General features: G+C 38.2%; 2 protein-coding genes across 2 annotated transcripts in view; one reads left to right on the top strand and one right to left on the bottom strand.

Annotated features, from left to right (window-relative positions):
* Positions 1–411: 411 nt before the first annotated feature.
* On the top strand, positions 412–3845 carry LOC103042156 (uncharacterized). The gene is made up of 5 exons (XM_049469483.1): positions 412–416; positions 448–620; positions 1667–1789; positions 1897–1943; positions 3262–3845. Exons 1-5 carry the CDS (start codon positions 412–414, stop codon positions 3601–3603), a joined length of 690 nt encoding a protein of 229 aa, XP_049325440.1. The 3' UTR covers positions 3604–3845.
* Positions 3846–12857: 9012 nt separating this feature from the next.
* Positions 12858–27700, bottom strand: part of zgc:172122 (Ig1_MRC-OX-2_like and Ig domain-containing protein) — a 29197-nt gene continuing 14354 nt past the window's right edge. The window contains exons 6-8 of the mRNA XM_007246671.4: positions 22557–22835; positions 22229–22344; positions 12858–14611 (exon numbers count right to left, since the gene is read on the bottom strand). Coding sequence (XP_007246733.3) covers positions 22256–22344; positions 22557–22835 — 368 coding nt within the window. The 3' untranslated portion in view covers positions 12858–14611; positions 22229–22255. The remainder of the gene's footprint in view (positions 14612–22228; positions 22345–22556; positions 22836–27700) is intronic.

The raw sequence follows: 27700 nt of genomic DNA, 5'->3' as shown, positions 1-27700 counted from the left end.
GGTCTGTCAGATTTGCAAATCACTGAATATTGTATTATAAATTAGCAGTGGGTGTGACAATGTTTAGGGTACCCCCACATACTTTAGGCAATATAGTTGACTTGGGACTAATGTGCTAATTCAACAAGCTTTTGTCACTTTAAACTAAAAACGAAAACACAGCTTTTATTTAATATACAATTTTCCCCTTTTTGTTACCACATAGAATTTTTTGCATGTTTTACTTTTATTGGTTTATTAAAGTCTCTCTGTGCTCTTTGTGCTCTATTTTCTCCTAGAAACTGAGTTGATCTGTGTTCCATCTATCAGAGTTCCTCGCAACACAGTGTTGAATGCTTCAGAAAACACAACCCTAAGGATCAACTGTACTGTTATTATTGAATCTAATTGTTGGCAGAACTTAGTAGCCTCATGGTGCAGAATTAATAATAATAGTGATAATTGCAGACCTTTGACTGACTCCAATCACACCGCAACAGAATGGAGGAATATTAGTGGGAATCAACGGATGTTTTTCCTGATTTTCTGGAACTTATCCGTGCAGGACGCTGGTCTGTACAGGTGTCAGACACAGGCACCTGTATCTACTTCAGGCCACACTATTAGTGTGAATGTGACAGGTAAACACTTGATGCAGTATATATTCATAAATATGTGTAATCAAATGTACTAGTGCATCTTAAAATATTAGAATATCATTGAAAATTACTTTATTACACTAATTCAGTTCAAAATGTGAAACTCGTATATTATATAGATGTGATCTGTTTTAAGCGTTTATTTTTTTATCATCAATGATTATGGGTTACAGCCAATGAAAACCCAAAAATCAGTGTTTCAGAAAATTTGAATATTATATAATTATATATAATATATAATATAATATAAACAATTGGTGCTTTTGGCAGTGTGGGCAGTGTGCCAAGTCCTGCTGGAAAATGAAATCCTCATCTCTATAAAAGTTGTCAGCAGCAGAGGGAAGCATGAAGTGCTGTAAGATTTTGTGGGAAAACAAAACTGCACTGACTTTAGACTTGATAATAAAACACAGTGGATCAACACCAGCAGATGACATGTCTCTCCAAACCATCACTGATTGGTGGAAACTTCACATTAGACCTCAAGCAGTTGTGACTGTGTCTCTCCACTCTTCCTCTAGACTCTGATCCCTTGATTTACAAATAAAATGTAAAATTTACTGATGGTCAGTGATGGTTTGGAGAGACATGTCATCTGCTGGTGTTGATCCACTGTGTTTTATTGAGTCTAAAGTCAGTGCAGTTTTGTTTTCCCGCAAAATCTTACAGCAGAGAGATGCAAGATTTCATTTTCCAGCAGGACTTGGCACTCTGCCCACACTGCCAAAAGTACCAATTACTGAAATAGTCATTTTTTTAATGATATTCTAATTTTTTAAGATGCACTATGAATGCAATATGAATTTTAATCATTAAAATTATTTATATTTATTGATTATCCATAATCTTTCAGAATACATTACACACTCTGAAGTCATAAACAGTGAAAATAAGACAACAAGTAAGAGCACTGATTTTCAAAACCTCATTTTACAGACAAATTATTTATTTCTTGATTTGTTTATTGATGATTTTTTTCATCAAGTCTGTCTTATAGTACTTTCATTGTTAAACTCTCGTTGTTTCAGATGGAACTCGAGAAGAGTCGTCAGATATGGCCTGGCTGTGGCCCTATGTGTACATCAGCAGTGGGATTATAGTGCTGGTCCTCACAGTGATTGTTGTGGCTCTGCTTCTGCTCCGGTGCCGAGGTGTGTAGTGATATATTTCCTCCACATGTTCATCTTGATCTTCAGTTATTTATTGGATACACAAAATTGTTTTTATTAACATGATGCTCTGTTCGATTTGTTTATAGGGTCAAAAGAGCGAAAACAGCGAAAAGAGCAAATAGCTGAGAATCAGGTACTGTGCACTCATGTCAATTATTATACATATTTTTTTTACTATTTTAAGCAGCAGTCCTTAATATATTTTCTTAGTATTCTTGAGTAGTATTCCCTGCAAAGCCAAATATATATTTATTCTAAAAACAGAGCAGTCTAGTAGGTATTTTAGGAAGGTTTTCAGGCCACAAAAGCTTGTCACTGCTTATGACACTGATACAAGAGCAACTGCAAACATTGCATTTCATGAAAAACAATCAAATCTGTCTTTCTTCACTCATTCACACATTTTAATTGGCACAACAGAGTCTTTGTTAAAATTACCAGATTTATCCACTCAGAAAGGAGACTGCACCACAATGCATGTTTTAAAAGTACTCTTTCACATGCTCAATTATATATAAGAAATGTTCTTAACTTTTAATGGAAGTCAGTGTAAAAAGATTTTATTGAAGCATTTCTTTTGTCCCATTTGTCATGAAATTTTCATACAAAATTAAAGCTTATGTCTAAAGGTTTTGGGATTTTTCTCTGGTGAGAATGGGTAATTGCACTAAGCATGTAGATGAATAATTGTAAACTAGGCAAGTGTGATGTGGTCTCCTTTCAAAGCAGATGAATCCGATTCCAGGTTAAGTTCAGTCAGAGAGAGAGAGAGAGAGCGCGCTTCGTCAGAAACTTCACTTCTTCATTTCTTTGGTTTTACTATGAGTGAATGAGCTACTGAGGTCTGAGTTTCCTCTTCTGAAGTCTCCATTGCTCCACCAGCCGCTCGCATTCAGTAAACCTGAGCCGGATCCTCTTTTAGAGGCTGTACATGTGACGTAAGTACATAAAGACGTGTGACATGGCCAGAAGAACTCCCGCAAGAAGTGCAAGAAGCAAGAAGTGAAGTGGTACCTCAGGGGATAGTTTGGGAATGCTCACACCTGTATACGTTGTGAGGTGTTATCTTGTTAGTGAGGTTAAACACTCATGGCAAAGTGAAGGGAATTAGGAGCGAAAAAGTAGCAAATATAGCTTTATAGCTGGTGGCAGATGGATAAGATATTCCATTTCTGAAGTTTAACAGAATATTCTGGTATAAGAGTATAAGAGTAGAACTATACATGCTCTGAGAAAAACAATTACTCAGCTAAAATCTAGCTCTCTTTATCAGATTTTGTATTCAGATATTTTCACCTTACTCATATTCAAGAAATCTGAAAATTTTAATTGAGTATGCTGTTTACGTGACTAATTAATAATCAGACAGCTACAGTAATCTGATTATAAATAGATTTTTGCGTAAATGTAAATGCATGCACTGTCTCATAATAAATTATTCTTGTCTACAGTTCAGTGTGGCCCACACACCTTCTTTTAGTCCACGGGTACGTAGCACCCTTCAACCTGGCAACACCCACAGTCTTCCACCACAGCTCAGTCCAACATCAGACCTCATCTACGGTAACGCTCCAATCAGAGCCTCATCTCAGAAAGACCGGCATTCCAGGGGCCATCCAGCCAATCACGCGGCCAAGCCGCGGCGGGGGCACGACCACTTCACTGAGGAGCTGGAGGACGAGGACAATCCACTGGTGTACGCCTCTCTCAATCACAAAGTGATGCCACGCCCACCAGTCAGAGTCACCCTTCCAGAGGAGACCTCTGAATACGCTGCCATCCGAGTCTCCTGAGACTTTAAGACTTTTGACTGACTGACTGAGAACAGCTTTAAATTAAAGTGTAAAGTGTAAAATGTTTAAGAGCAGCTAGCCATCTACACCATATCAATTTATACTCTGTTGTTGTGAAATGCAAAAGATTGAGAGAATGTATTATTTTTTTAGAACTTGTAAATCAAATGCTTTGTACATAATAATGATTTTTTTTTATTAAAAAAAAACAATTGTGGGATTTGTTTGATGTTACTGAATAAAAGGAACAAATGATGGTATTTAAATTGTACATAAACTGTAAACCTACACTGTGAAAAATCTTGAAACCCTTAGTTTTAGTACCATATTTTTCGCACTATAAGGCGCACTTAAAATCCTTTAATTTTTTTCCAAAAATCTGAGTTTCTGTTTAATTCTCCAGCACTAAGAGCAGTATTAGCATTAGCCAATAACCACGCTAAGTGCTAGCTCTTTCACTGTTCAGAGGTGAGTATTTTTAGGCCTGTAGCCTGCTTCTAACTCCTTCTAACACTGCTGGAGCAGCATAAGCATTAGCCTAATTAGCATTAGCATTAGCCATTAGCATTAGAAAGTGCTAACTCTTTCATCGTTTAGAGGCGAGTATATCGGACTGCAGGCTGCATGTTTACCGTGTTAAAACAAGCTACGTGGGACGAGCCACTAGCTAATATTGCCCTGGCTTACCAGAGCACTCAGGGTTCCTCAGAGTAGTGCAGTCAGGTGGCATTTACCTCGGTTAGCCACTAATGCTAATGCTGCTGCACCCAGCCTTAGTGGAAATCTGGAAATCTAAGCTTACTGTACATAAACGGAAGCGCTTTACTCACCCAAATAAACAGTTTTCACTGTTTGGCTTGTGAAAATGTTTTTTTAAGAATTACAGTTTTGTCTACTTAGCTTAGCTTTACTTAACATAGTTAAGTACAGCATTACAGCACTTTTTATTAATCGTATCTGTTCATCTTGGGTAAAGCATTCAAAGAGATCATAATAGGATAAGTATTACATAAGGTCAAAAAGAGGTTTCAGTAGTGGTCTATGGGGGGGGAGTACAGCACACGATCGCACTTCCTGTGTGAGGAAGGGGAGTGTGATGAACGGAACCTGCCGCGGCGTGACTTTTACCTGTGCTGCTGCATACAGACATTTGCATGATCACATAATGGATGATTAACATACTCCTTTGTTGTTCTTCACACTGTACTTGTGTGTGGGAGGAGGAGGGGATGTGAGTAAGTCCTCCCATTCTTACTTTTTACACTGTAAAACACACTTCAACACACGAGTTCATAAGGAGTTCAAGACCTTATTAGCTTTAATATTAGAAATAATTGGTGTAGAACTTTTTTTGTATACTCAACAGCCTGTAAAACTGCTACTAAGGATTATTTAAGAACCAGTTTGACAGGTGTCATTTAAACAGGTAACATGTTTAAACAGCAATTTAAATTTGCAATTAATACAGGTAATGAGCACAGAAAAGGAGGGCGTCTTAAAGAAAAACTCTTTAAGACTCTTTAAAAAGTTCTTGCTGGTAGGTGATAAAATATTTATTTCATGCAAAAAAACGCAAATTAATTATTTAAAAATCATACAAAATAATTTTCTGGATTTTTTTTAGATCCTGCTTCTCACCGTTGAAGTGTACCTATGACAAAAATAAAAGAGCTTTCCTTTTTTTGTAGGTGGGAAAACTTGGAAAAATTGGCAGTGTATACACATTTGGCACATCAAAAGTCATGGGACAGAAATATGTGAAATCATCATACATTTTTTAATCTGGACCTGCATTCTATGGGTTCATTCATCCTGAAACACTCAACAGTCATGCAAAGCATTTTCAAAAATGTTTTAATAGTATAAATGGGGGCAAGTATGATACGAAATTTTGTAGTGTAGTAGAGTATTGTATGCAGTCCATTCAGAATATTATGACTACTTGCCATAGTGTCCAATAGCAATCTTCAGTCCTCCGGTCAATTGTGGATAACATAGCTAGATTTAGGACGTGTCCTTGGTATCATGAGGTAGCAAAATATACGCCTTGCGCAGCTCAAAACACACAAAAAAGGCATGCATTAATTATTTTAATTAATCATGGCTGTGTTTTGGGCGTAATGTGAAATAAACCAATCAGTGTGTCACTTTCCATTCCCGTTAAGAAGCAGGTGAGCTCTGGCAGAGCTCTGGCTCTGGCGCATTTGTATCTTAACAGTGCGGCGCCTTGTGCTTCTCAGCAGAGGGAACTGACTTGTTTGTTCACGCTGTGAAGGTATGCCAGCAGCTCATTTAAGGGAACAGCAATGATATTTTATTCTTTACTCTGTTTATTGTTGGGTTAAAAGTTGGGTTTGTGCTCAGGAATGGACTCTGATGATTGACTGTTAACTAGGTTTATTTCAGTCAGTGTTGCACCTGTGTTTTTCGCCGCTAAAATAACAAGACGCCAAAAATTTACCTGAACACACCTTACTTCCAGACCACCACGCTTATCAGTGTAGATCACTGCTGGACTGAGAATAGTCTATAACCAAAAATATCCAGATTACAGCGTCCTGTGGGCAACAACAGACATATGGTATGGCATATTAATAAGTGTATAAATTAATAAATTTTATATTTTTATGTACATAGACACACGCACACACACACACTCATATATATATATATATATATATATATATATATATATATATATATATATATATATATTGAATTCATTTATGCACTTATTAATATGCCATACCATATGTATGTCTTTGTTAAAGAGCATAATATAAAGTATTTCAGCACGTATTTGTATTGTGTGACAGCGCCCTGAATCATTACTACATCTCTGCTGTTTAAAACAAACCAAAGAGTGTGTAAATTGTGAATATTATAGGTTTATTAAACTCCTTTCTCAGTGTAAATAAATCCACTGGGGGCGCATGGTTGCCGACTCCAAAATGGCGGCCACGGTGAAACAATAGACAAATAGACGACCACCTTTTGACATGCCCACAACTTTTGACACGCCCACACCTTTCGACACGCCCACTACTCCGAGCTGCAGAGACCCACGTCTCAAAAAAGTGGAAAAGTGTTTTTTTTTTTTCCATTTATTCACTACATTAGACTATAGCTTGAGTGCAGGGTTATTGTTTGGTGGTGTAGTACTCTATACCTTGAGTAAATATGACTATATTACCTTAAACAGCTGAGACACTTTTGATGTCATTTCTACCTAACATATCGTAGTAAACAACACAACAAGAATATATTTTCTATTGGCTCCTGGCCTCAATTATTTGCATAATGTGTGTGTGTGTCTCCCAAACACTAAACCTTCACTTACCATTAGTGTTTTGTCTTACCCACCATTTCTATCTTCCTTTGGCAATTCAGTTATATTTTTATATACTTTAGTGACTGACTGCCTGGTCATAGTGTTGTAGGACATAAGAGCAAGTTACCATATTCTTAATTATGGCTGAGAACTGCAATAAAGTAACTCTGGCTGGATTATTTTTTTCTTATTTACTCAAAAAGTCAATATTTAAGCTCTTCCAGAAGGAAGTTATTTTGACTCTGCTCCTTAGCCTATTCGACTGTCCAATGGTCACATGGTACATCCTTAATTTTTTTTTCTAAAATGCCAAATTTGCTATGTAAGAGTGAACAGCCTCCCCAGGGACTCACAGCCAATTCTACTAATACAGAAGTGATAAGAATAGTATGAGACTGCACGTCACGTTTGTTCCTCTCCTGAGGTACAAAACTACTTTTCGCTTCCAACAGAGTATTCACAACAGGCCAAAATCAGTGTCAGAGTCGGCCTTCTATGAGTTCGTCGGATTGGTTCCTCTATAGGCTCGTTTCACATCTAGTTTTTAATTGTAATGTGTCTAACTGTGGGGTATCGTGAGGAACAGAGGATTGTTCATTATGTCTCTTTGAGTCTGTTTGAGGTAAACACAGTATGCACCTTAAGCAGTTGATTCGAGTCGGCTCTCAGAGGATGCTGTGGTAGAGGATGTATGATTTGCGGGTTTCAGGAGCATGTGTGCAAAGCTTTGCAGGTCTGCAATGACTGACAGCTTGTGCTCTTTATCCTCACTATTTGACCTAGTGCTTTACATGCCTAAAGGTAGAGAGTAATGCCCAGGGGAGCAGTCGGGCCCTGATCTAACACACCTCACTGGGTAGAGTAGTTTAGGTGAGTCGTAAGCTTACGAGCTTGGAAATCACCAAAGTGCTAGATTGTGATGAATGGTCCCACCAGGGACCACAGATGAAAACCCCCCACCTTTAAAACAGTGAAAGATGTACCATTTGACTTACTGTTAGTACCACAAAACTCTCACATATAACAAGTATCATTCAGTAAGTACACTCATCGTCAGTGATGTCAGGCATTACTTAGTAACGTGTTACTATAATCTGACCATTTTTTCAATAAAGAGTAATCTAACGCGTTACTATTTCCAATCCAGTAATCAGATTAAAGTTACTTATCCAAGTCACTGTGCGTTACTCTCTCGCTCTCCCCCAATCACACGCGTCTCTCTTCTGTTAATGAGGTACAACCATTGGTTTACTCACCGCACTCCCCTGTTTCACTCTGAACTTTACATTTCTCCCCTGTCTCTCTCTCTCGCGCTCGGCGTGTCTTTAGTTTCCGCCCGTTCTCGTTTTTCCGCCAGTTCTCGGGCTCCCTATCTCTTTATTAATCTCTTTATTCACTAGCCAGGGCAGCAGTCTGCACAGATCTGATTGGCAGAGGAGAGCGTTTGAAGATTTTACACCACACGTGATTGGTCTGCAAGTGTACTGTGCTGCAGAGCGAGTATACCGTAAAGACAAGAAAAGATCCGGTGCTTTAAATGAACACTGTCAGAATTAAATCCTTTTCAGTAGTTTTTTGGTTTGGGTCCGCATTGGACAATGTCTGGTTCCGGACCCGGACCGCAGTCCACATATATGTGATCCCTGGCCTAGACCATATACACGGTTCTGTTTTATAAAACCACTCCTTGCTGCCCTGCAGAGAACAACAGGTTCAATGTTCAGTTTTACAGTGTTAAATATGTCAGGTCAGAAAAGATTTTCTTTATTTTATATTCTTTTATAAAAACAAGTATTTATGTTAAGTGAAATCAAGAAAGACCATATTTTATTTTTTATAAAAAATTATAAAATTTATTAAGTTAATTCAAGAGAAATGGTATTTTTTTTGGTCTTTTTCTTATTTTTTTCAGGAAATAGTTTAAATGTCTAGAGATACATTGTTGCTGTTAAAAATGCATTTTCCAATAAAGGGAGTATTGGCAAAACTGGTTATAATGTTTATGTTAAGACGGCGGGAGGTGGTGTCTGCTGCTGCTGAAAGTAACTAATAAAGTAACTTGTAAAGTTACTTTTAAAATCAAGTAATCCATATAGTAACTAAGTTACTTTTTAAAGGAGTAATCAGTTATTAGTAATCAGATTACTTTTTCAAAGTAACTATACCATCACTGCTCATCGTCAATGAAAAAGTGTTGGATTACCTCCGCCAGAGACGCCAAGGCTTTTCTCTGGTTTGTAACACACTCCAGCAGTGTGGGATTAAATTCGCCATGCTTTGGCAGGCTACTCTCAAAGTTTTCTTTAACACAGGAGCAAAATCCTTCATCTTGCCCCAGCAGGCATTTAACTATTTGAATGCCACCTATAACAACCAGCCTGAATATACCTGGATAAAATATATGCCTTTCATGTTATTTATAATAATAAGTGCTCTAATGAAAAAGTGACTTGAGTAGAAGTTGAAGCGTTCATTAAGTACCCTGCTTTGGAAGTGGTATACAAAAATATTCAACATTTTTTGTACTTAAGTATTGCGGTAGTTTATTGTAAAATGTAGTACTGAAGTACTGAAAGTGTTGTGTAGTTATAATACAAAAAGCAGTGGAAAGTTCTCAGAGTAAAAGGCTGAACGGGAGCAGCAAGGTCTACTTATAAACTCAGATTTGATTGCTTGATTCACATTTCATCACTGGTTCAAATCCTGGTCATGCAGCTTGCCATCAGCTGCCGGAGCCAAGAGCACAATTGGAGAGCACCTTGCTCTCTCTGCATAGGTAAATGGTGCTCTTTCACCTCACCACTCCTAGGGTGATGTTGATGAGCACAAGGCTGCGTCTGTGAGCTGATGTATGAGAACCACTTCACATGTATTGGAGGAGGCATGTGCTATTCTTTATCCTTCTGGTGTTGGGGCATCACTAGTGATGGGGGATAAACAGCTGAACAACTAAGTGGGTGGGATAATCGGTATAGCTAAATTGGGGAGAGCTGGGGAGAGAGTAGCTAAAAATAATACTCCAGTAGATACAGATACAGTAGAGAAGTAGTTCTACATCATTATTATACATTTTTGGAACTAGTCCGCAATTGTTCACTGTGGGTTGAAATGACTTCTCTCAGCTGCAGTATACATTTGAGTTGGGTTAAAAAAAACATCCCAACTCAATACTTAATACTTTTGGTTCCCGAAATTCAGTAGACCTTTCACGTGTTCTGGTTTCTAAATGGCTCACGTAAGACAGGTCAGTGGAATCTGCTTTAAATGAGCTTTACATCCTCGTAAACGTTAACCTTTTTCACTTGCATTTTAAACCCTTGTGTGGTGTTCATATTTTTGTTACTCGTTTACTTTGTTACTTGTATTTAATTCAGCAAAATTAAGCAATTTTACATTAAAATGCTTTACACATGCTTGCTTCACCTAAATTGCAAGCAATATAAACAGCTTACATGGTTAATATTTGCCCTTTACCTTTCTTATGTTACATTTCTTTTAAAAAGTGCTACTCTTTTTTGTTTTAGTTTTTTAATAAAATGTAAAAGAAAATGAATTTAACTCAAGATATGAGTAGAAATATATTACAAATATTTTCCAGATAATACACAGTACACAATTGCAGATAAATACATCTGAATTTAAGTACTATTTATTACTTAGGACAGTGATATTTGGTTTTATTCTAAATCTGCTGCACTTCATCCAATTAAACAGAACATGTAGGCCAGTTCAGTAATGTTCTGAGCTCTGATGGTATTCATGATATGCTTAGAAAATTACTATCTACAGTAAATGTATCACAATACGATAAAATATTGGGATATTGCCCATCTCTAGTTGCAACAGTGATGTTTGTGAGTCTGATAATCAAGAGATTCACCATGAAAAGAAAGAAAAGAAAGATTTTAAGCTGAATTTTTGTACTTTAAGTTTTTACATGTACCAAAAACGTATGTATCATCATAAATAAAATCTGTTGGCAGCATTGTTTCAGAGAACTGAAAATTTAATGTCAGTCAAAAATTACCACTACAAAAAATGACGTTAAAAATACAACTTCAGATCAGTACACCAACTCAATCAACTCGAACGCTTAGCTGTCCACAATCACCTTCCCACTTTTGCAGCCTTCTATATTACACATTAACATACACATACACATAACAACAGAAAACATACATACAGTTCACTCCAAGATAAAAAATAAACACACAAAAAAAGTTAAAATATAAGTTTAAATATACAAATGTATATTGGCACTGCTTAAAGCACAATCTTCTGTTGTAACTTTGTGTTTAACACTTGTTTAGGTACTTTCCTGCATTTGAAACAAAATACCATGTCTGTGGGTTAGGTGTAGAAACCAGGCTGAAGATGAGACACGTGTCATATTGCTTTTTCCCTTCAGTCTGACTTTTGTAACATGTAATGAAGTTCAATGTAGCAAAAACTGTGGTGCTTTACTTGATAAAAAACTACTTACAAACAATATAAAACAGCATCACAATGACGTTTCCTACGTTTTCTTTTTAAACAAATATTTTTATAGTGTTAGTTCAGCAGTTTGCAGTCAAAACTCTCCATATTCTACCCAACAAATCCCTTCTGAATGTAAGTACATTGAAGCTAAGTCAATGACAAGTCAGTGTTACATATCGATTTAGTTTACATACGGTTTATATACTGTATATATACTAGGGGTGGGCATAGATTAATTTTTTTAATCTAGATTAATCTCACTGAAATCTTGAAATTAATCTAGATTAATCTAGATTAAAATGGCTCATTCAGAATATGCGTGCTACCCAAGTAATGACTAAAAGTCAGTCTTTGAGATAGGGTTTCTTAATACAGAGGGTGCATTAGACCAGGGGCTCATCTCCTGTTTCCAAAATGCATCAATGACTGCTTGAGAAAGCTGTTCTACTTTGATACTTGAAGAAAAAAAACATGCTCAATAAAATGTACTCGGGGTTAATAAATTCATGTCTAATATATATGTTCTGATTTTCTCTAATATAACAGCTCAATTTTAATTCTTCAGGTTAAAGGTGATAACTCCTTTAAACAGCTATAACATGTATTTGTATCAGGCTACAAACAGGGCTGCTTTATGAATTCATGCAACACGACTATGTCTTAAAAGCATTTGACTCTTATTCTGTGTGGGCATACCTCTTGCTAATATTACTTTTATATTTTTACACCTACTTTTTAAGTTAACTGATTATTTATTAGTTTTAAAATATGTTATTTCACTTGTTTTAGTGCTTTTTAAAACATGTAACAATGTAAACAATGCAGCCTTTCAACACACCTTTAACCTTAATACCTAAGTCCCTGTGTTATCCTAACTTTACTAACGTTACTACCTCACATTCCTGCTCAGTCTGTCCCTCAGTTTCTCCATCACACCCGGTCTGCTGCTTCACCTACGGAGGACGTGGAGGCTACAGCAGCGAACGTCTGTGATTTTTACACATTTTTCCGCTTTTGTTTCTCCATACTGCCTCTCCTTTAACACACGCGCTCAACACTGAACGTACCACGCAGAGAAAAGGTGTAGAACCGGCGGATACACACGTGCTTTCGCGTGTAAACACTCGTGTAGACTGGCAATCCCACGCTTTCTTCTTCACACACACACACACACACACACACACATAGTGGCGCAAAAAGGGGGTATGCAGCGTATGTCAGGGGCGCTGCACTAGAGGGGGCGCCAAATCAAAGCCCCAAAAAAAATCCTCTCCGGAGAAACAGCTGGTTACCTATTACCTATTTTGACCCAGCTCCCAACCCAACTTTAGAATAGATTAATGGCGATATGTTTTATATCGCCCGATAAGAGTATCACATTATCGCCGCACGTTAACGCCGATAACGGCCCACCACTAATATATACCTATATACCTATATACATAACATTATGACTACCTCTTTGTTTCTACACTCATAATCCATTTTTTCAGCTGCACTGAACATTTAAAAGCACTTTAATTCTTAGACCACCACAGAGCAGCTATTATTATTTGGGTGGTGGGTCATTATTCTCAGCGCCGCAGTGAGAAGCGATGGCATGGTGTTGATTAGTGTGTTGTGCTGCAGCACTGAAGCAGTGCTGCTGGAGTTCTTAAACACTGTGTCCACTCACTGTCTTCCACTCTATTAGACACTCCTACCTAACTGCTCTACCATCTACAGGCGAGCCGTCAACTGATTAAAGGTATGTCAGTGTGTCTTTGCTATCATAACGACGGGAAAAGTACACCTTTTTCAGCTCAAAACGTGCAAAAGGCATGTTTTGGGTGTAACGTGAAATAAACCAATCAGCGTGTCACGTGCCTCACATTCCTTTTAAGAGCAAGGTGTGCTCTGATGGATTGGCAGATTGGTATTTTAAAGGCGCATCGCTTCTGCGCCTTTTTCAGCAGAGGAAACTGACCTGCTTGTTCAGGCTGTGAAGATGCATAAACAGGTCAATTACGAGAAAAGCAATGTTATTTTATTTTCTATTCTGTTTATTGTTGATGTAAATGTTGAGTTTGTGCACTGCGGAGCACAAGGCAAGCCTGCATTGCCAAGATAGCAATGAACGTCTCACGGTTGGCAAGATAGCAATATGCCACAAATGTACCTGAACACACCTCACTTCCAGACCACCACAGCCATCAGCATAGATATATTTATAAGCTACGATGCTATTTTAACAGTGCAGGATCAAGGTGTAAAAATAAATTGTTGTCAGGGTGTAACATAGCAATGAGCATCGTAACACACATTACTCAGGATATGAGATTGACCACAAGGTGTTTAAAACCTCCAGCAGCACTTCTATATCTGATATATTGGAGAACAGGGTGAAAGGAGGATAATAATAATACATTATGCAGAGAAGCAGATACAGGACTACAGTCTATTATTTTAAAAGATATATTTAACCATAAAAAAGATGTATAAAGGTGTAAAAAAGTGGTGGACTTAAAGAGGTGGACTTAATGTTATGTTTGAACTATGTATATACTGTATACTGTATACAAACTGAAATTATACAATTTTACATGCACTGTGAAAGACAATACGAGGACAAAAGTCTCCAGGCTCTAAGCCTGCAGGTCTATGCTCCAGGGTATGAGCACACTTCCCTCTAGCGGGGGTACATGTACAGGAAATAAAACACACACGTAGAAATGTGCAGACAATAGCAAGACACTTGAGGTAAAAAAAAAAAAAAAGTTTTCACTGGTAAAACAGAAAAACAGTGTTTCCCAGCGATAAGCCTGGCTTATGACCTAACAATCAAAATAAACGGCCACAAAAAGAATGTTCTTTTATGTTCCATAGCAAAGATATCATTCTTGATTGGCTAGGAAATGTAAACATTAGCATTTGCTAAAATATACAGAACAAAAAAAAGTATTTTAAAGGTTTTAAGTGTTTCCAGTAATAGTTATTATTTACAAGATTAACAGATTACTCAATATTCTCCTGATATTATGGTGATTTATCATATCTTACCATAACAGTGATATTTAATAGAAAAAGTGTCAAATAGACCTAATAGCCCAGTCATAAAACGAACTGTATAAAAGGCACGCTCCTGCTCTGTCAGCTGTCCTTTAGTGTCCAATCATAGCAGCATATTCATTCATCCCGGTTCTGTTCTTCTCAGTCAGTCTGAAGAGAGAGAGAAAAAGAAAATTTAGATTTGAATTCAAAATTCATTTTTCTAGCAGTTAATGTTTTCATTCTTTCATTAATTCTTTTTTTAACACAAGAATGTCAAATATTTGAGCAATAAATTATGATAAATTACTTTTTTTAAATATCGTAACTAGTAAAAATAGAGTTTTCTCATTTTAAATAAAGTTGATGAGTTGTCAGCTTTTAACTTATCTTTTTATGTTAGTTTAAAAAATGTGGAATTTGGAATGAGTGAAATGAACTTACAACTTTTCTAATGACTGCTGCAAATATTAATGTGCACACAGATTATACTGTAAATCCCAGAGTCTCCCAAACTAATTTGTTGCTTTATATCGCCTAAATGTATTTACAGAACTACAATTAAAAAAAAAAATTCTCATTCTCTCTGATTTTCAATCAATTTAGCTAGGCCAATTGTTCCACCCATTCAGCTGCTACTCAGCTGTATATCTCCCATCACTCCCATTGCTCTCTCGGGACTGGTAATGGCAAGCTGCATGACAGGGATTCAAACCAGCAATCTCCTGATCATAGTGGGAGCACCTTAGGTCACTTGACCACTCAGCGCCCTGAACGTTGAACATTTTAAATAGCCTTCTAAACATATTAAGTATTCTGTCTTTATACTTGTTTTTCACTACATTTCACCATTTTTGACTGCATAGTTTTGGTTGCCAAATATTCAGTGCATTCTTACCAATAATGGTAGTCGTGTTTTTGTGATAAACAAACTTCTAGTGGAGAAGGTAGACCAGTTCCTTTGATTCATATTCATTCATCAAATTGAAAACCTCTGGAATATAATCAAGAGGAAGATGGATGATCACAAGCCATCAAACCAAACTGAACTGCTTGAATTGTTGCACCAGGAGTGAGTAGCATAAAGTTATCCAAAAGCAGTGTGTAAGACTGGTGGAGGAGAACATGATGCCAAGATGCATGAAAACTGTGATTTAAAACCAGGGTTATTCCAACAAATATTGATTTCTGAACTCTAAAAACTTTATAAATATGAACTTGTTTTCTTTGTATTATTTGAGGTCTGAAAGCTCTGCATCTTTTTTGTTATTTCATACATTTCTCATTTCCTGCAAATAAATGCTCTAAATGATAATATTTTATTTGGAATTTGGGAGAAATGTTGTCTGTAGTTTAAAGAATAAAACAACAATGTTCATTTTACTCAAACATAAACCTATAAATAGCAAAATCAGAGAAACTGTTTTAGAAACTGAAGTGGCCTCCTTTTTTCAGAGCTGTATTTTAATTTTAGTATCATTCTACAACCTCTTAGGACAGCAAATCTCCAGAACATCAGAAAAAAGCAGGTTAGAAGTACTTTAACTTAATTTCTTCCACTGTAGAAAACCTGTACCACCCAAAAATCAAGGCTAATTTGCATTTTAACTCCTGATTAATGGATTAATGGTTGGCTATTTTCCCCTCACACACTGATCAGACTGTGAAAGGTTACTTTGCTAGAGCTTGTGTGCCAACACAAGTATCTGACTCAGCCGCCCATTAATTAATCACTGCCGTCACACCTTCTTCCTGAGTCCCCCAGATTCCATCACAGCGGAAACAGACGCCCGGCAACACTCAGAGATCCCTTTGAAATTCGTTCAAGTACAAAAATTAAATAAACAGTCTAGGGCTCGGTTTATTTAGCTAACGTAGGGCTTGTTCACATCATTCGTGCCACGTTTTGCCCTTTTCTTTACAAAAGCCTGCAATATCAGTAGCAATCAGGAGATGATCAGAGAAAACATCCCTATCAGACTCGAGATCGAGGCTTAGTGGGCTAAAAACTGGCAGCAAGTCAGCAATCAGTCCAGACACAGGTCAGAAAACGATAACTAGGTCTGTCGCAGTATGAATTTTTTGTGGACGATATATTGTCCCAGAAATTATTGCGATAAACAATATTACTGTCATTTTAAGACCATTAAATGATAATACTGACATAATGATAATAGAATAGCATGACAAAGCATTTTCTTCTAACTCGTAAAGTCCACACTGTGTGTATGGAGTTACAGTTATTAAAGCATTGGTCTAGTATTATTGCATGACTGGCTAAAATACAGTTTACTGTGATATATGTAAACAAACATCCATCATCATCATTATCAAATATTATTGAGGTCATGTCCTTTCATTGCACGATGGATCTTCTTGATCTTCTCTCTAAGAAACTAAACTGAATTTTACGGTGGGTCTTTAATTTCTGGACCTGTAACACCCACCTCTATGTGTTTACATGGGTTTACATAGGATCTCCGGTGGATTTTGTGTTTTACAGAGACTCTAAGACTAGGTCAGGAGCTGAACTGCACTTAGCAGCGCATAAACATGTTGTAAAGTAAAATATGACATTGCAAAGACTGTTATTAGTGTAAAAATGTCTTTATTTTTAAATGATTCTAACTGTTGTTTGTCTCGCTGGTGTTGCGGTGCTGTTAGCCAACCAGAGGTGGTATGTTTGCATGTATGAATATTCATGAGCAAGAGATGAAATCCTATCATGTCAGCATATCAATAAAATTCCATTTTACATTGTGTCTACAAATTATAGACCACAAAAAATCATACTCTGTTTTTTATTTTAATTTAAAACATTCTGTACTTCATTTTTCTTTTTTTCCCTCCTTTTTGGTTTGATAACACTTCAGAAAAATTGTTTGGCATTGTGCATGAAGCTGATTTTACGAACCAACCCCATCTAAAGGCCTTTTAACAATCTTATATTTTATTTGTTTTGCTTTCTCTAGTCCAAGAGAAATCCACGTGTTTACTATAATGGTAATTAATAATAAATTAAAGCTTTGTGTTTTTTTTTGTTTCTAACTTAAGTCAAAGCATTAGCTGACTACACAGTAAACTAAACAGCTACACTGTAAAAATATGATGTTTTTTTTTTTGTTTTGTTAGTTGGATTGCCTTCAATATGACTATAGCACATCCCCACAAGACTTCAAAAGATGAAAAGAAGGCCTTATTTTTGCTTTAAAGTAGAGCTTGTTAAGCTAAAAGCTAACCGTAGTTCAGCTTTAACCATTTATTCAGCATGGCAGGTTTATAACCATGGCATACTGCATAGATAGCATCACATCCACTTCACACCCCAAAACAATCACAAATAAAAATACCTCTTCAGAATGTAACTTCCTTTCTGACTGTGACAGCTCGAACTGTCAGTGATGATTTGAGGTAAGGATAGGAGGACTTCTTGTAAGAGACAGGAAGTGGTTACTCCCCAGATTTCCTGAGGTGCTGCAGATAAAGGGAGCCCAGCAAAGACATAACCTGCCCTAGATTTTCTGAGCACTTACAGTGTCTGTTTTTAATGTTTTATTGAAATGCAAAGTGTGTTTTTTATTCAACCGTAACCTTGGTTTGGACTTTCAGGTGTGAAAACATGCTAACTGGGCTTTTTACAGACACTGGGCCCTTTTGTAAACCCTGTGCGAGGCACATTGTGATGCTTGTTGCTATGTTACACCCCGTCAACACTCTATAACACAGTATTTTCACACCTTTCACGCCCATGCCATTAAAATAGCATCCGAGTTTTTGCAATGTGTTGCAAGTGTTGCAATTATTTTTTGGCAAAGGAAAACACAGGTGCGCCACTGACTAAAATGAACCTAGACAACAGTCAATCGTCAAAATCCATTCCTATAGGTGTGCCAAGCGCACACTCAACTTTTAACTCAACAATAACCTTCACAGTGTGAAAGTGCAGATCAGTATTCTCTGCTGAGATGCGCAAAAGTGTCTCACTGTTAAGATATGAACACGCCAAAGTCAAAGTGCAAGGGAATAGCAACTGGCACACTGATTGGTTTATGTCACTTTATGCCCAAAACACACTCATGATTAATTAAGAGAATTAGTACACGCCTTTTGTGCGTTTTGACAAACTGACACCCCCATAAATCAAGCTGCACGATGCACAATTAACTTGTGCACTATATATTGTTATAATATCTCCATAAAAGACTAGTTTTTAAACCAGTAAATATCAGAATTTCATAAGAAAGCTATTAAATTGACTAAAAACAACTGTCTGTGACATAGTATCAGCAGAGGATGCGAGGGAGGAGGCAGGAAATGTTTCAGGAGTGAGATTTATGAGAGAACAAATAGACCGGATGAACCAAGGGGAGGAAGACAAAGTGGGCACTGGGGAAACCAAAGGCCAAAAAACAGAAATGGAAAGACTAGGAAGAACTTGGATACTAAACAATGAAACATGAGGAAAGAAGAAACAAACACACTGACCTTTACTGATAAAAGAAGCTGTAAATCAACGGAACCAATCAAGAGCCCACATTTACATCAACGACACAAGGACCCAGGGGAAACCAATGACTTGTCCCAGAAATCCCTCTTGTGGTTTTCTGTTTATGTGCTTTCTGGTCAGCGTCAAATTATGTCCCATCCAATTTCTCATACATAACCACACGAATTCATCATACACTCCCCATCCTGACTACTACATATACGTATATCTGTACTGGAAATAGGACTTCTATATAAATCTGTTTGGTTATAGAACCTCAGTGGAGTCCAGCTATTAAGCTGCCTTAAAGTAAATTAAAAAAATAGCTGAATCTGGGAGGAAGCCTCTCCTCCTCCTCCTCCACCTCCCAATATAACGTCCTACAAATACAATCAAATACAATCTCAATCTTGTTCACTATCACCCCATCACCCCCCTTTAATCTCACATTCCTAGTTATCAAAGAAAGAAATGGATCTGGAGTTAAACCACAAAGAACACAAAAAAATCCTCTGTAAATTCTCCAGCCCAGAGTTCTTCCCAAACTTTTAAATATATATTATATCAGGCCCTATCCAACATCCAGCCGATGTTGCACCAGTCAGCAATAGTCAGCATCTCCTGACTACTGAGGCAAACTCCGCCTTCACTTTTACCTGACTCTCATTTGCTTAATCAACAGGTCTATATATACCTGGACTCCTTGTGAGCAGTGGTGGATTAAGCTGATCGGGGCCCCTAGGCTACAATTTGAATGGGCCCCTTTCCCAAATACTTCTACACATACAAAACACACACACACACAAAAATAATGCTATTTATATTAATGACATCAATCACTGAAACATAGTTGTTCATAATTGTATTAATCACAACAATAATATTTGATTAATCATAATTAAAATCATGATTTATTTTTAGGCATCTCTCAGGGTAGTTTTGATTATTTTTAAATTAATATTTGAGTCTAACTAAGAGCTTTAATAGAGGAAATAAATGCTAGTGTAGCTGCATATTCTACCTTCAAAAGAGAGAGAGAGAAAGAGAGATAAAGAGAAAGAGAGAGAGAGAGAGAGAGAGAGAGAGAAAGGGGGAGAGAGCATCTGAGAGTCTTCAGCAAAGTGACGTAGGTCCATAGAAAGCTTGTTGGATTAGCATTAACTGTGTTAACTGTGCATGCGATAAACAGCATGACAGCCCGAGAGAAAATCTTTCTCATGATTAATGAGGTCTTTGATTGAAGTGCAAAGCTAGGAGAGATGGGGCAAAGTGGGCGGGCAGGATGGTTGGGTAAAAATGAATTAATAAAAATAAAAGAAGTGGCCAATCAGTGGGCCCTAATCATTGCGTGGGCCCCAAGGCTGCAGCCTAGGGTAGCCTGTGTTACGAAAGTGAAGAAGAGGGATGGACGTAATTGCAGAATATTTATATAAATATTAGGGGTGGGCATAGATTAATTTTTTTAATCTAGATTAATCTCACTGAAATCTTGAAATTAATCTAGATTAATCTAGATTAAAATGGCTCATTCAGAATATGCGTGCTACCCAAGTAATGACTAAAAGTCAGTCTTTGAGATAGGGTTTCTTAATACAGAGGGTGCATTAGACCAGGGGCTCATCTCCTGTTTCCAAAATGCATCAATGACTGCTTGAGAAAGCTGTTCTACTTTGATACTTGAAGAAAAAAAACATGCTCAATAAAATGTACTCGGGGTTAATAAATTCATGTCTAATATATATGTTCTGATTTTCTCTAATATAACAGCTCAATTTTAATTCTTCAGGTTAAAGGTGATAACTCCTTTAAACAGCTATAACATGTATTTGTATCAGGCTACAAACAGGGCTGCTTTATGAATTCATGCAACACGACTATGTCTTAAAAGCATTTGACTCTTATTCTGTGTGGGCATACCTCTTGCTAATATTACTTTTATATTTTTACACCTACTTTTTAAGTTAACTGATTATTTATTAGTTTTAAAATATGTTATTTCACTTGTTTTAGTGCTTTTTAAAACATGTAACAATGTAAACAATGCAGCCTTTCAACACACCTTTAACCTTAATACCTAAGTCCCTGTGTTATCCTAACTTTACTAACGTTACTACCTCACATTCCTGCTCAGTCTGTCCCTCAGTTTCTCCATCACACCCGGTCTGCTGCTTCACCTACGGAGGACGTGGAGGCTACAGCAGCGAACGTCTGTGATTTTTACACATTTTTCCGCTTTTGTTTCTCCATACTGCCTCTCCTTTAACACACGCGCTCAACACTGAACGTACCACGCAGAGAAAAGGTGTAGAACCGGCGGATACACACGTGCTTTCGCGTGTAAACACTCGTGTAGACTGGCAATCCCACGCTTTCTTCTTCACACACACACACACACACACACACACATAGTGGCGCAAAAAGGGGGTATGCAGCGTATGTCAGGGGCGCTGCACTAGAGGGGGCGCCAAATCAAAGCCCCAAAAAAAATCCTCTCCGGAGAAACAGCTGGTTACCTATTACCTATTTTGACCCAGCTCCCAACCCAACTTTAGAATAGATTAATGGCGATATGTTTTATATCGCCCGATAAGAGTATCACATTATCGCCGCACGTTAACGCCGATAACGGCCCACCACTAATAAATATATATTTATCAAATAAACAAACTAAAAAACAAACAAACAAACAAACTTAAACCAAAGCTACACTGAAAACAAACAGAAAACAAAAACGGATAAACGAAAGGCAAAAATACAAGACTGAAATAACTAAAATAACAAATCAAATCTAAGAAAACATTAATACTAGAAGCAAAAACCAACCTGACACATACACAGCAAAGTATCGCACAAATTACAAACCTGGCATACGGGAGACAAAGATACAAAAGACTCGACACTGAACACTCAAACAGAGGGGCTTAAATACACAAGGAGAGTGAGGAACACCTGGGCTTGGATGACGAGGGGGCGGGGTTACAGACAAGACACAAGGGGAGAACACTAATTGCTAGGGCAGGGCTTGGGCGGAGCTAGGGGGGAGACAGGTACAAAAACACAACAGAAGCACATGGCTGGGAAACACATGACAGGAAAACAGAGGGGCAGGAGCACAAGAGACCAAATGAGGGAGAAACAGAAGACAGACATGGGCTAATGTGTGACAGCCTGTGTGTTAATCTGCCCCTGCTCTTTAAATTTTTAACTTGCAATTTTTCTGTTAGAAAATTGCAAATTCTCTGTATTTTCATCCAGTTACTTGGTTCAAGTGTTGCAAATGTAAATTATCCATAGTTACTAACCGTCTCAGCACATTAGCCAGCTTGTTGCTAGCACTTCTTCAGACAGACGCAGAGGCATATGAGCAGAACGAGCACCACGCAGCCCACAGAGAGGAGGATGATGTGGGTATTCCTAGCTGCAATCAGACAGAAAACACAGCCAGCCAGCCAGTCAGCCACAGCACAGCGCCCACACCAGACAAAACAAGGCCCAGCCTACAAACCCAAACACTACTGGCTATATAAACATCACAGAGTTTATGGCATATTTGGGTCTATGCTATAAACATACACACTGTCCGACTGTAAGTCTAGAACACTTGATAAAATGATATTTTTATGCACTTACTCCTGTTCAGATGAACAGAAATGTTGGTCTCCAGGCCCTGGTGCAGGGCCGTACAAGTCACCTGCTCCTCGTCCAGCAGTTTGGCCTGCAGGTGAATGGAGCTGACCACCATCGTGGTGCCGTCCCCCTGCTGATAAGAGGAAGTCTCTGAGGGACCCAGTGAGCGGTTATGATTCTCCACGTTCCAGACGAGCTCTGCTGGAGGACGGGACACAGCTGTACAGTTGGCTTGGACCACGTCGACGTCAATGCTGTAGCTGACCTCAGGTCTGGGCAGGACTGTGAATACAACATAAATGAAGATTTGGTTCAAAAGCTCTGTGAGGGCATACAGTCACAATAATAGCGATGTATTTTATATAATAATATATAAATATAATATATTTTACGAAAATTAACTAGACAACCAATTACTTTTCATTAGGGCTGGGCAAAATAGTTAAATATCAGAAAATAATGTGTTTTGGATGGTTTGTATGAAGATGGTTTGGTTTCTGAAGGGATGACACTCAACAGTCTTGTGCAATTTATGACCTATAAATATCATAATTAAAGACAGCAACTTGATAACTGGTGGTACATTAGTGGTATGACTTTAATTCCTCTTCTTTAAAGAAAAGTTCAATCGGTTGATTCTGTATGCTAATGACTACAGCTCTCACTGGCTGTTTTGTGGTGGAGAGATCAACAAAGACTTTAACAGAGCACAGAACAGAAATACTATACAGCCAATGTCATTATACTGCAAATTTAAATTCAACAACCATGTAAATAGCTGTTGCTAAATGATTACCACCACTACCACAAAAGTGTGGTCTGCTAATACATTTCTGCTAATAAGCTCTATGGGAAATCCACTGTTATGTTAGCATCAAGCTAACAATGCTAGGACAATGTGTTTATTCACAGAAATCAAACAACACCTAGAAAACACTCTTTTATGGTACTTTTAATATGATTAAAACTGATTCAGTAAAAATAAAGGGCCCTGTTTTATAGGTGAGCCATATACCACGAACTGCACAGTTTAATTTAGGACGTGTCAGTGTCTTTGCTATCATAACGACGGGGAAAGTACACCTTGTATAGCTTAATTCTTTTAATTAATCATGGGTGTCATTCAGGTAAAAAATGACATAAACCAAATTAACGTGACACTTGTCATTCTCTTTAAGAGCCAGGTATTTTAATGGTGCGGCGCAGAATGCAAAGAACCAGTTTTCATGCATAAGATGGGCATGACATCATCTCCCTCTCACCCCAGACAACACAAGGCACGTTTGTGTGGCAGACCCTTCAGACATAGGTCACGTCTGTTACGACCCCAGAGTAAAAAGGGCACTGTGATGTACGACACATGCAAAGGAAAAACACAGGCCGTGAAAAGACAACAGACAGCGAGTAGTGGTGTGTCTCCATCCACTGTTGGGTTAGTAATGATCATCTAGTCACAAAAGCCAGGCTGTCTGGTGAACATTAACACAGAGGGGACAGAGGGAGGGACACAGTGGTCCTCTGTCTCTGAGACAAACGCTGGCTCAGTCACGGTAGAGAGCCTCAGTCCAAAACAAGCCCCTTAAACTGGCCCCACCATGACAGCCTAGCACTGTGAGACATATCGGCCTGGGATTAAAGCAGCCATTTCAAAACGATGGCAGTTTTAATGGATGGATGGATGAATAGATAGATAGTTAGTTAGATAGATTGATGAAAACGCGCAACATAATAAGGGTCTGCATAACAACGTTTTTAGAATGTCTTTTTTATATAACGTTGCAGCTATATGAATATAAACGCTATGGTAAGTTTAAAGGTAACATTCCCAAAACTAAAAATTAAAACCTTGAGCTAAGACAGACAGACAGACACACAGAGAGAGACACATGGGCAAGCTGAGAGATGGGCAGACAAACAAACAGAAAGATAATTAGGCAGACAGACAGGCAAAAGAGAGATACACACACAGATACACAGGCATGCAGATAGATAGACAGTTAAGTTAGACAGATAGTTAAGCAAGCAAGTGAACAGACAGACAGACAGACGGAAGGATAAAAAGAGAAATTCTGCTGTACAGACAGACATATAGATGGACATACAGAAAGACATTTAGTTGGAGAGACAGACAAAGAGACAGAGAGACAGACAAAAACATAGGCAGGCAGGCGAGCAGATAGATAGACAAGTAGACAGACAGATAGAAAGAGAGACACATGGGCAAGCAGATAGATGGACAGACAAACAGACAGAAAGACAGGCAGGCAGGCAGACAGACATACCGGCAAGCAGAGAGATACCCACACAGATATACAGGCATGCAGACAGACAGACAGATAAAAGACAGCTAGTTAAGCAAGCAAGTGGATAGACAGACAGAAGGTAAGAAAGACAGAAAGACATTAGTTGTACAGACAGATATATAGATAAACATACAGACAGACATACAGATAGACATACAGACAGACATTTAGTTGGAGAGACAGAGAGAGAAACAGAGAGGCAGACATACACATTGACAGGCAGACAAGCAGATAGATAGACAAGTAGACAGACAGAAAGAGAGAGAGAGACAGATGGGCAAGCAGATAGATGGACAGACAAACAGAAGATAGAAACAGATAGACAGAAAGATAATACACTGTGTTCCAAATTATTATGCAAATAATATTTTCTCAGATTTTCCAAAATTACCTATATGAATTGCAGTCATTGTAATTTTCTAGTCATCGACTATTAGAGTACAATTGAAAGGTTTTTGAACAAACTGCCAATGATAACAGTATATTTAAAAAAAAATAAAACACTCAAAATGCACTCAAAATGCATGTTCCAAATTATTATGCACAGCAGAGTTTTCAACCTTTTTATTTTTATAAAGAACAAAAAATTGGTCATTTATGAAATTATAAGCATTAGCAGGTTATTACAAACTGAAATCAAACAGTTTTCCAGTCAAAACTTTATTCTAGGAGATGTTACAATTGCACATAGGACCCCTTGTTCGAAAGGATCTTCTGAACTCTCTTGTCCATTGAATTTGTCAGATTTTGGGTGGTATCTGCTTAAATTGTTTTGCATGCGGACAGAATACCCTCCCAGAGCTGTTGCTTAGATGTGAACTGCTTCCCGCATCATAGACACTCCTTTTGATGATGCTCCAGAGGTTCTCAATAGGGTTGAGGTCAGGGGAGCATGGCGGCCACACCATAAGTTTGTCCCCTTTTATGCCCACAGCAGCCAGAGATGCAGATGTGTTCTTTGCAGCATGAGACGGTGCATTATCATGCATGAAAATGATCTTGCTGCGGAATGCACGATTCTTCTTCTTGAACCATGGCAGGAAGTGCTGTTTGAGAAACTTCACATACATTATGGAGGTCATCTTTACCCCTTCAGGGATCCTAAAGGGCCCGACAATCTCTCTCCCCATGATTCCAGCCCAAAACATTACTCCACCTCCTCCTTTTTGGAGCCATAGCCTTTTTTGCATGGGGTGTCCATCAACCAGCCATCCACCACTCCATCCATCTGGACCATCGAGTGTTGCATGGCACTCATCGGTGAAAAAAACAGTTTTGAAGTCAGTCTTCATGTATTGTTTGGCCCACTGGAGCCATTTCTGATTGTGTGCATTGGGTAGAGGAGGTCGACAGGATGGAAGGACCCTGCATCTTGTTGTTCGGGGGATGTTGGAGGCACCAGCAGCTTCAAAAACTTGTCTGCTGCAATGACAAGGCATTTTTGCAGCTGCTCTTTTAACTTGACAGAATTGCCTGTTGGAAAGAGTCCTCAATTTTCCTTTATCAGCACGCACACGTGTGTGCTCTAAATCAGCTACATACTTCTTGATTGTGCGATGATCACAATGAAGTGTCTTAGCAATGTTGATTTTAGTCATGCCTTGACCTAAACACTCCACAATTTGTTGCTTCTCAGCAGCCGACACATCCTTTTTCTTTCCCATTTTGGCTGAAAATGTAGGCTGCTTAATAATGTGGGACAGCCTTCTTAAATAGTCTTGCCTTTAATTGGACACACCTGCCAAACTAATTAGCACAGGTGTCTGCAATTGCTTTCAGTGATATAAAGAGCCCTGACACACATCACCATCGATGAGTTTAACTGACAAACAAAAAAAATCTTACCTTATCACTCCTAAACACTTTTTGCATAATAATTTGGAACACAGTGTAAGACAGGCAGGCAGGCAGACAGACATACGGGCAAGCAGAGAGATACACACACAGATATACAGACAGACAGGCAGATAGGTAGACAGATAGAAAAAAGACATAGGTAGTTAAGCAAGCAAGTGGATAGACAGCCAGAAGGATAGAAAGAAACATTTTGTTGTACAGACAGACATAAATATAGATATACAGACAGACAGAGAGACAGAGAGACAGACAAGCAGATAACAAACCCTTAAAGAAGAAAGACTTACTACACTTTCAGTTTGTCAGTGTTTGCATGCACTGTGTGCACTGTGTGTTCCTGACCGAGAGAACTGACCTACAGCACGTAAAGCATGCAGGAGCCGGGATTGAGAAATGACCTCTGCATCCTGTGAGCTATTACCCTCTGTGTATCTATAACTCAGAGGGTATAACTCCACTGTGTTATAATTTCTTGAGGAAGTGCCTCTGATGATCTACTGTATTTAGAGAGACATAGCGGCTGAGCCAAGTCTTAACTTTTAAGTTTGACCAGTAGCTCACCCCCACGCTTTACTCTGTTTTATTGTCCAGAAATGGTTTGTTTATATAACGTCTTCCTTTTCCTGAGTGGTGCAGCAGTGACAGTGGGTAATCACTGGGGCGGCAGATTAATTCTTTCACCGCTTCCCTGAAAACACTGGCTTTGATTCACAGCCAAGAAATCTCAGGAACCTGCAGTGACCTAACAGGCCGACAACAATTCAGCTACACTGCTGTAGAGTCCATAAACAAGTGCTGTGGTCAGATTTTCACTTATTTCCAAGAGAGCGGTTCACCAATACAACACCACAGAAATATGACAAGCAGAAATAATCATATAAAGATAGTGCTCATGCTGAAAGAGCAGGATTACATCAGTGTTATGTAGGCAGGCTATATAAAATTAAGCTCCTAGCCAAATCACATGGGTGAAACATGGGGTAGGTG

This window comes from Astyanax mexicanus, chromosome 21 (genome assembly GCF_023375975.1).
Source record: "Astyanax mexicanus isolate ESR-SI-001 chromosome 21, AstMex3_surface, whole genome shotgun sequence".
In the NCBI taxonomy this organism is placed as follows: Eukaryota; Metazoa; Chordata; class Actinopteri; order Characiformes; family Acestrorhamphidae; genus Astyanax; species Astyanax mexicanus.
The sequence above is the reverse complement of the archived record's forward strand: the minus strand, read 5'-3'. Positions and strand labels throughout refer to the sequence as shown.

Bases quoted from the DNA above. Each gene is read 5' to 3' on its own strand.
- LOC103042156 (XM_049469483.1), top strand. The intron at 621-1,666 runs GTAAACACTTGA...TCGTTGTTTCAG, and splicing joins TATTAGTGTGAATGTGACAG to ATGGAACTCGAGAAGAGTCG. The intron at 1,944-3,261 runs GTACTGTGCACT...TCTTGTCTACAG, and splicing joins AGCAAATAGCTGAGAATCAG to TTCAGTGTGGCCCACACACC.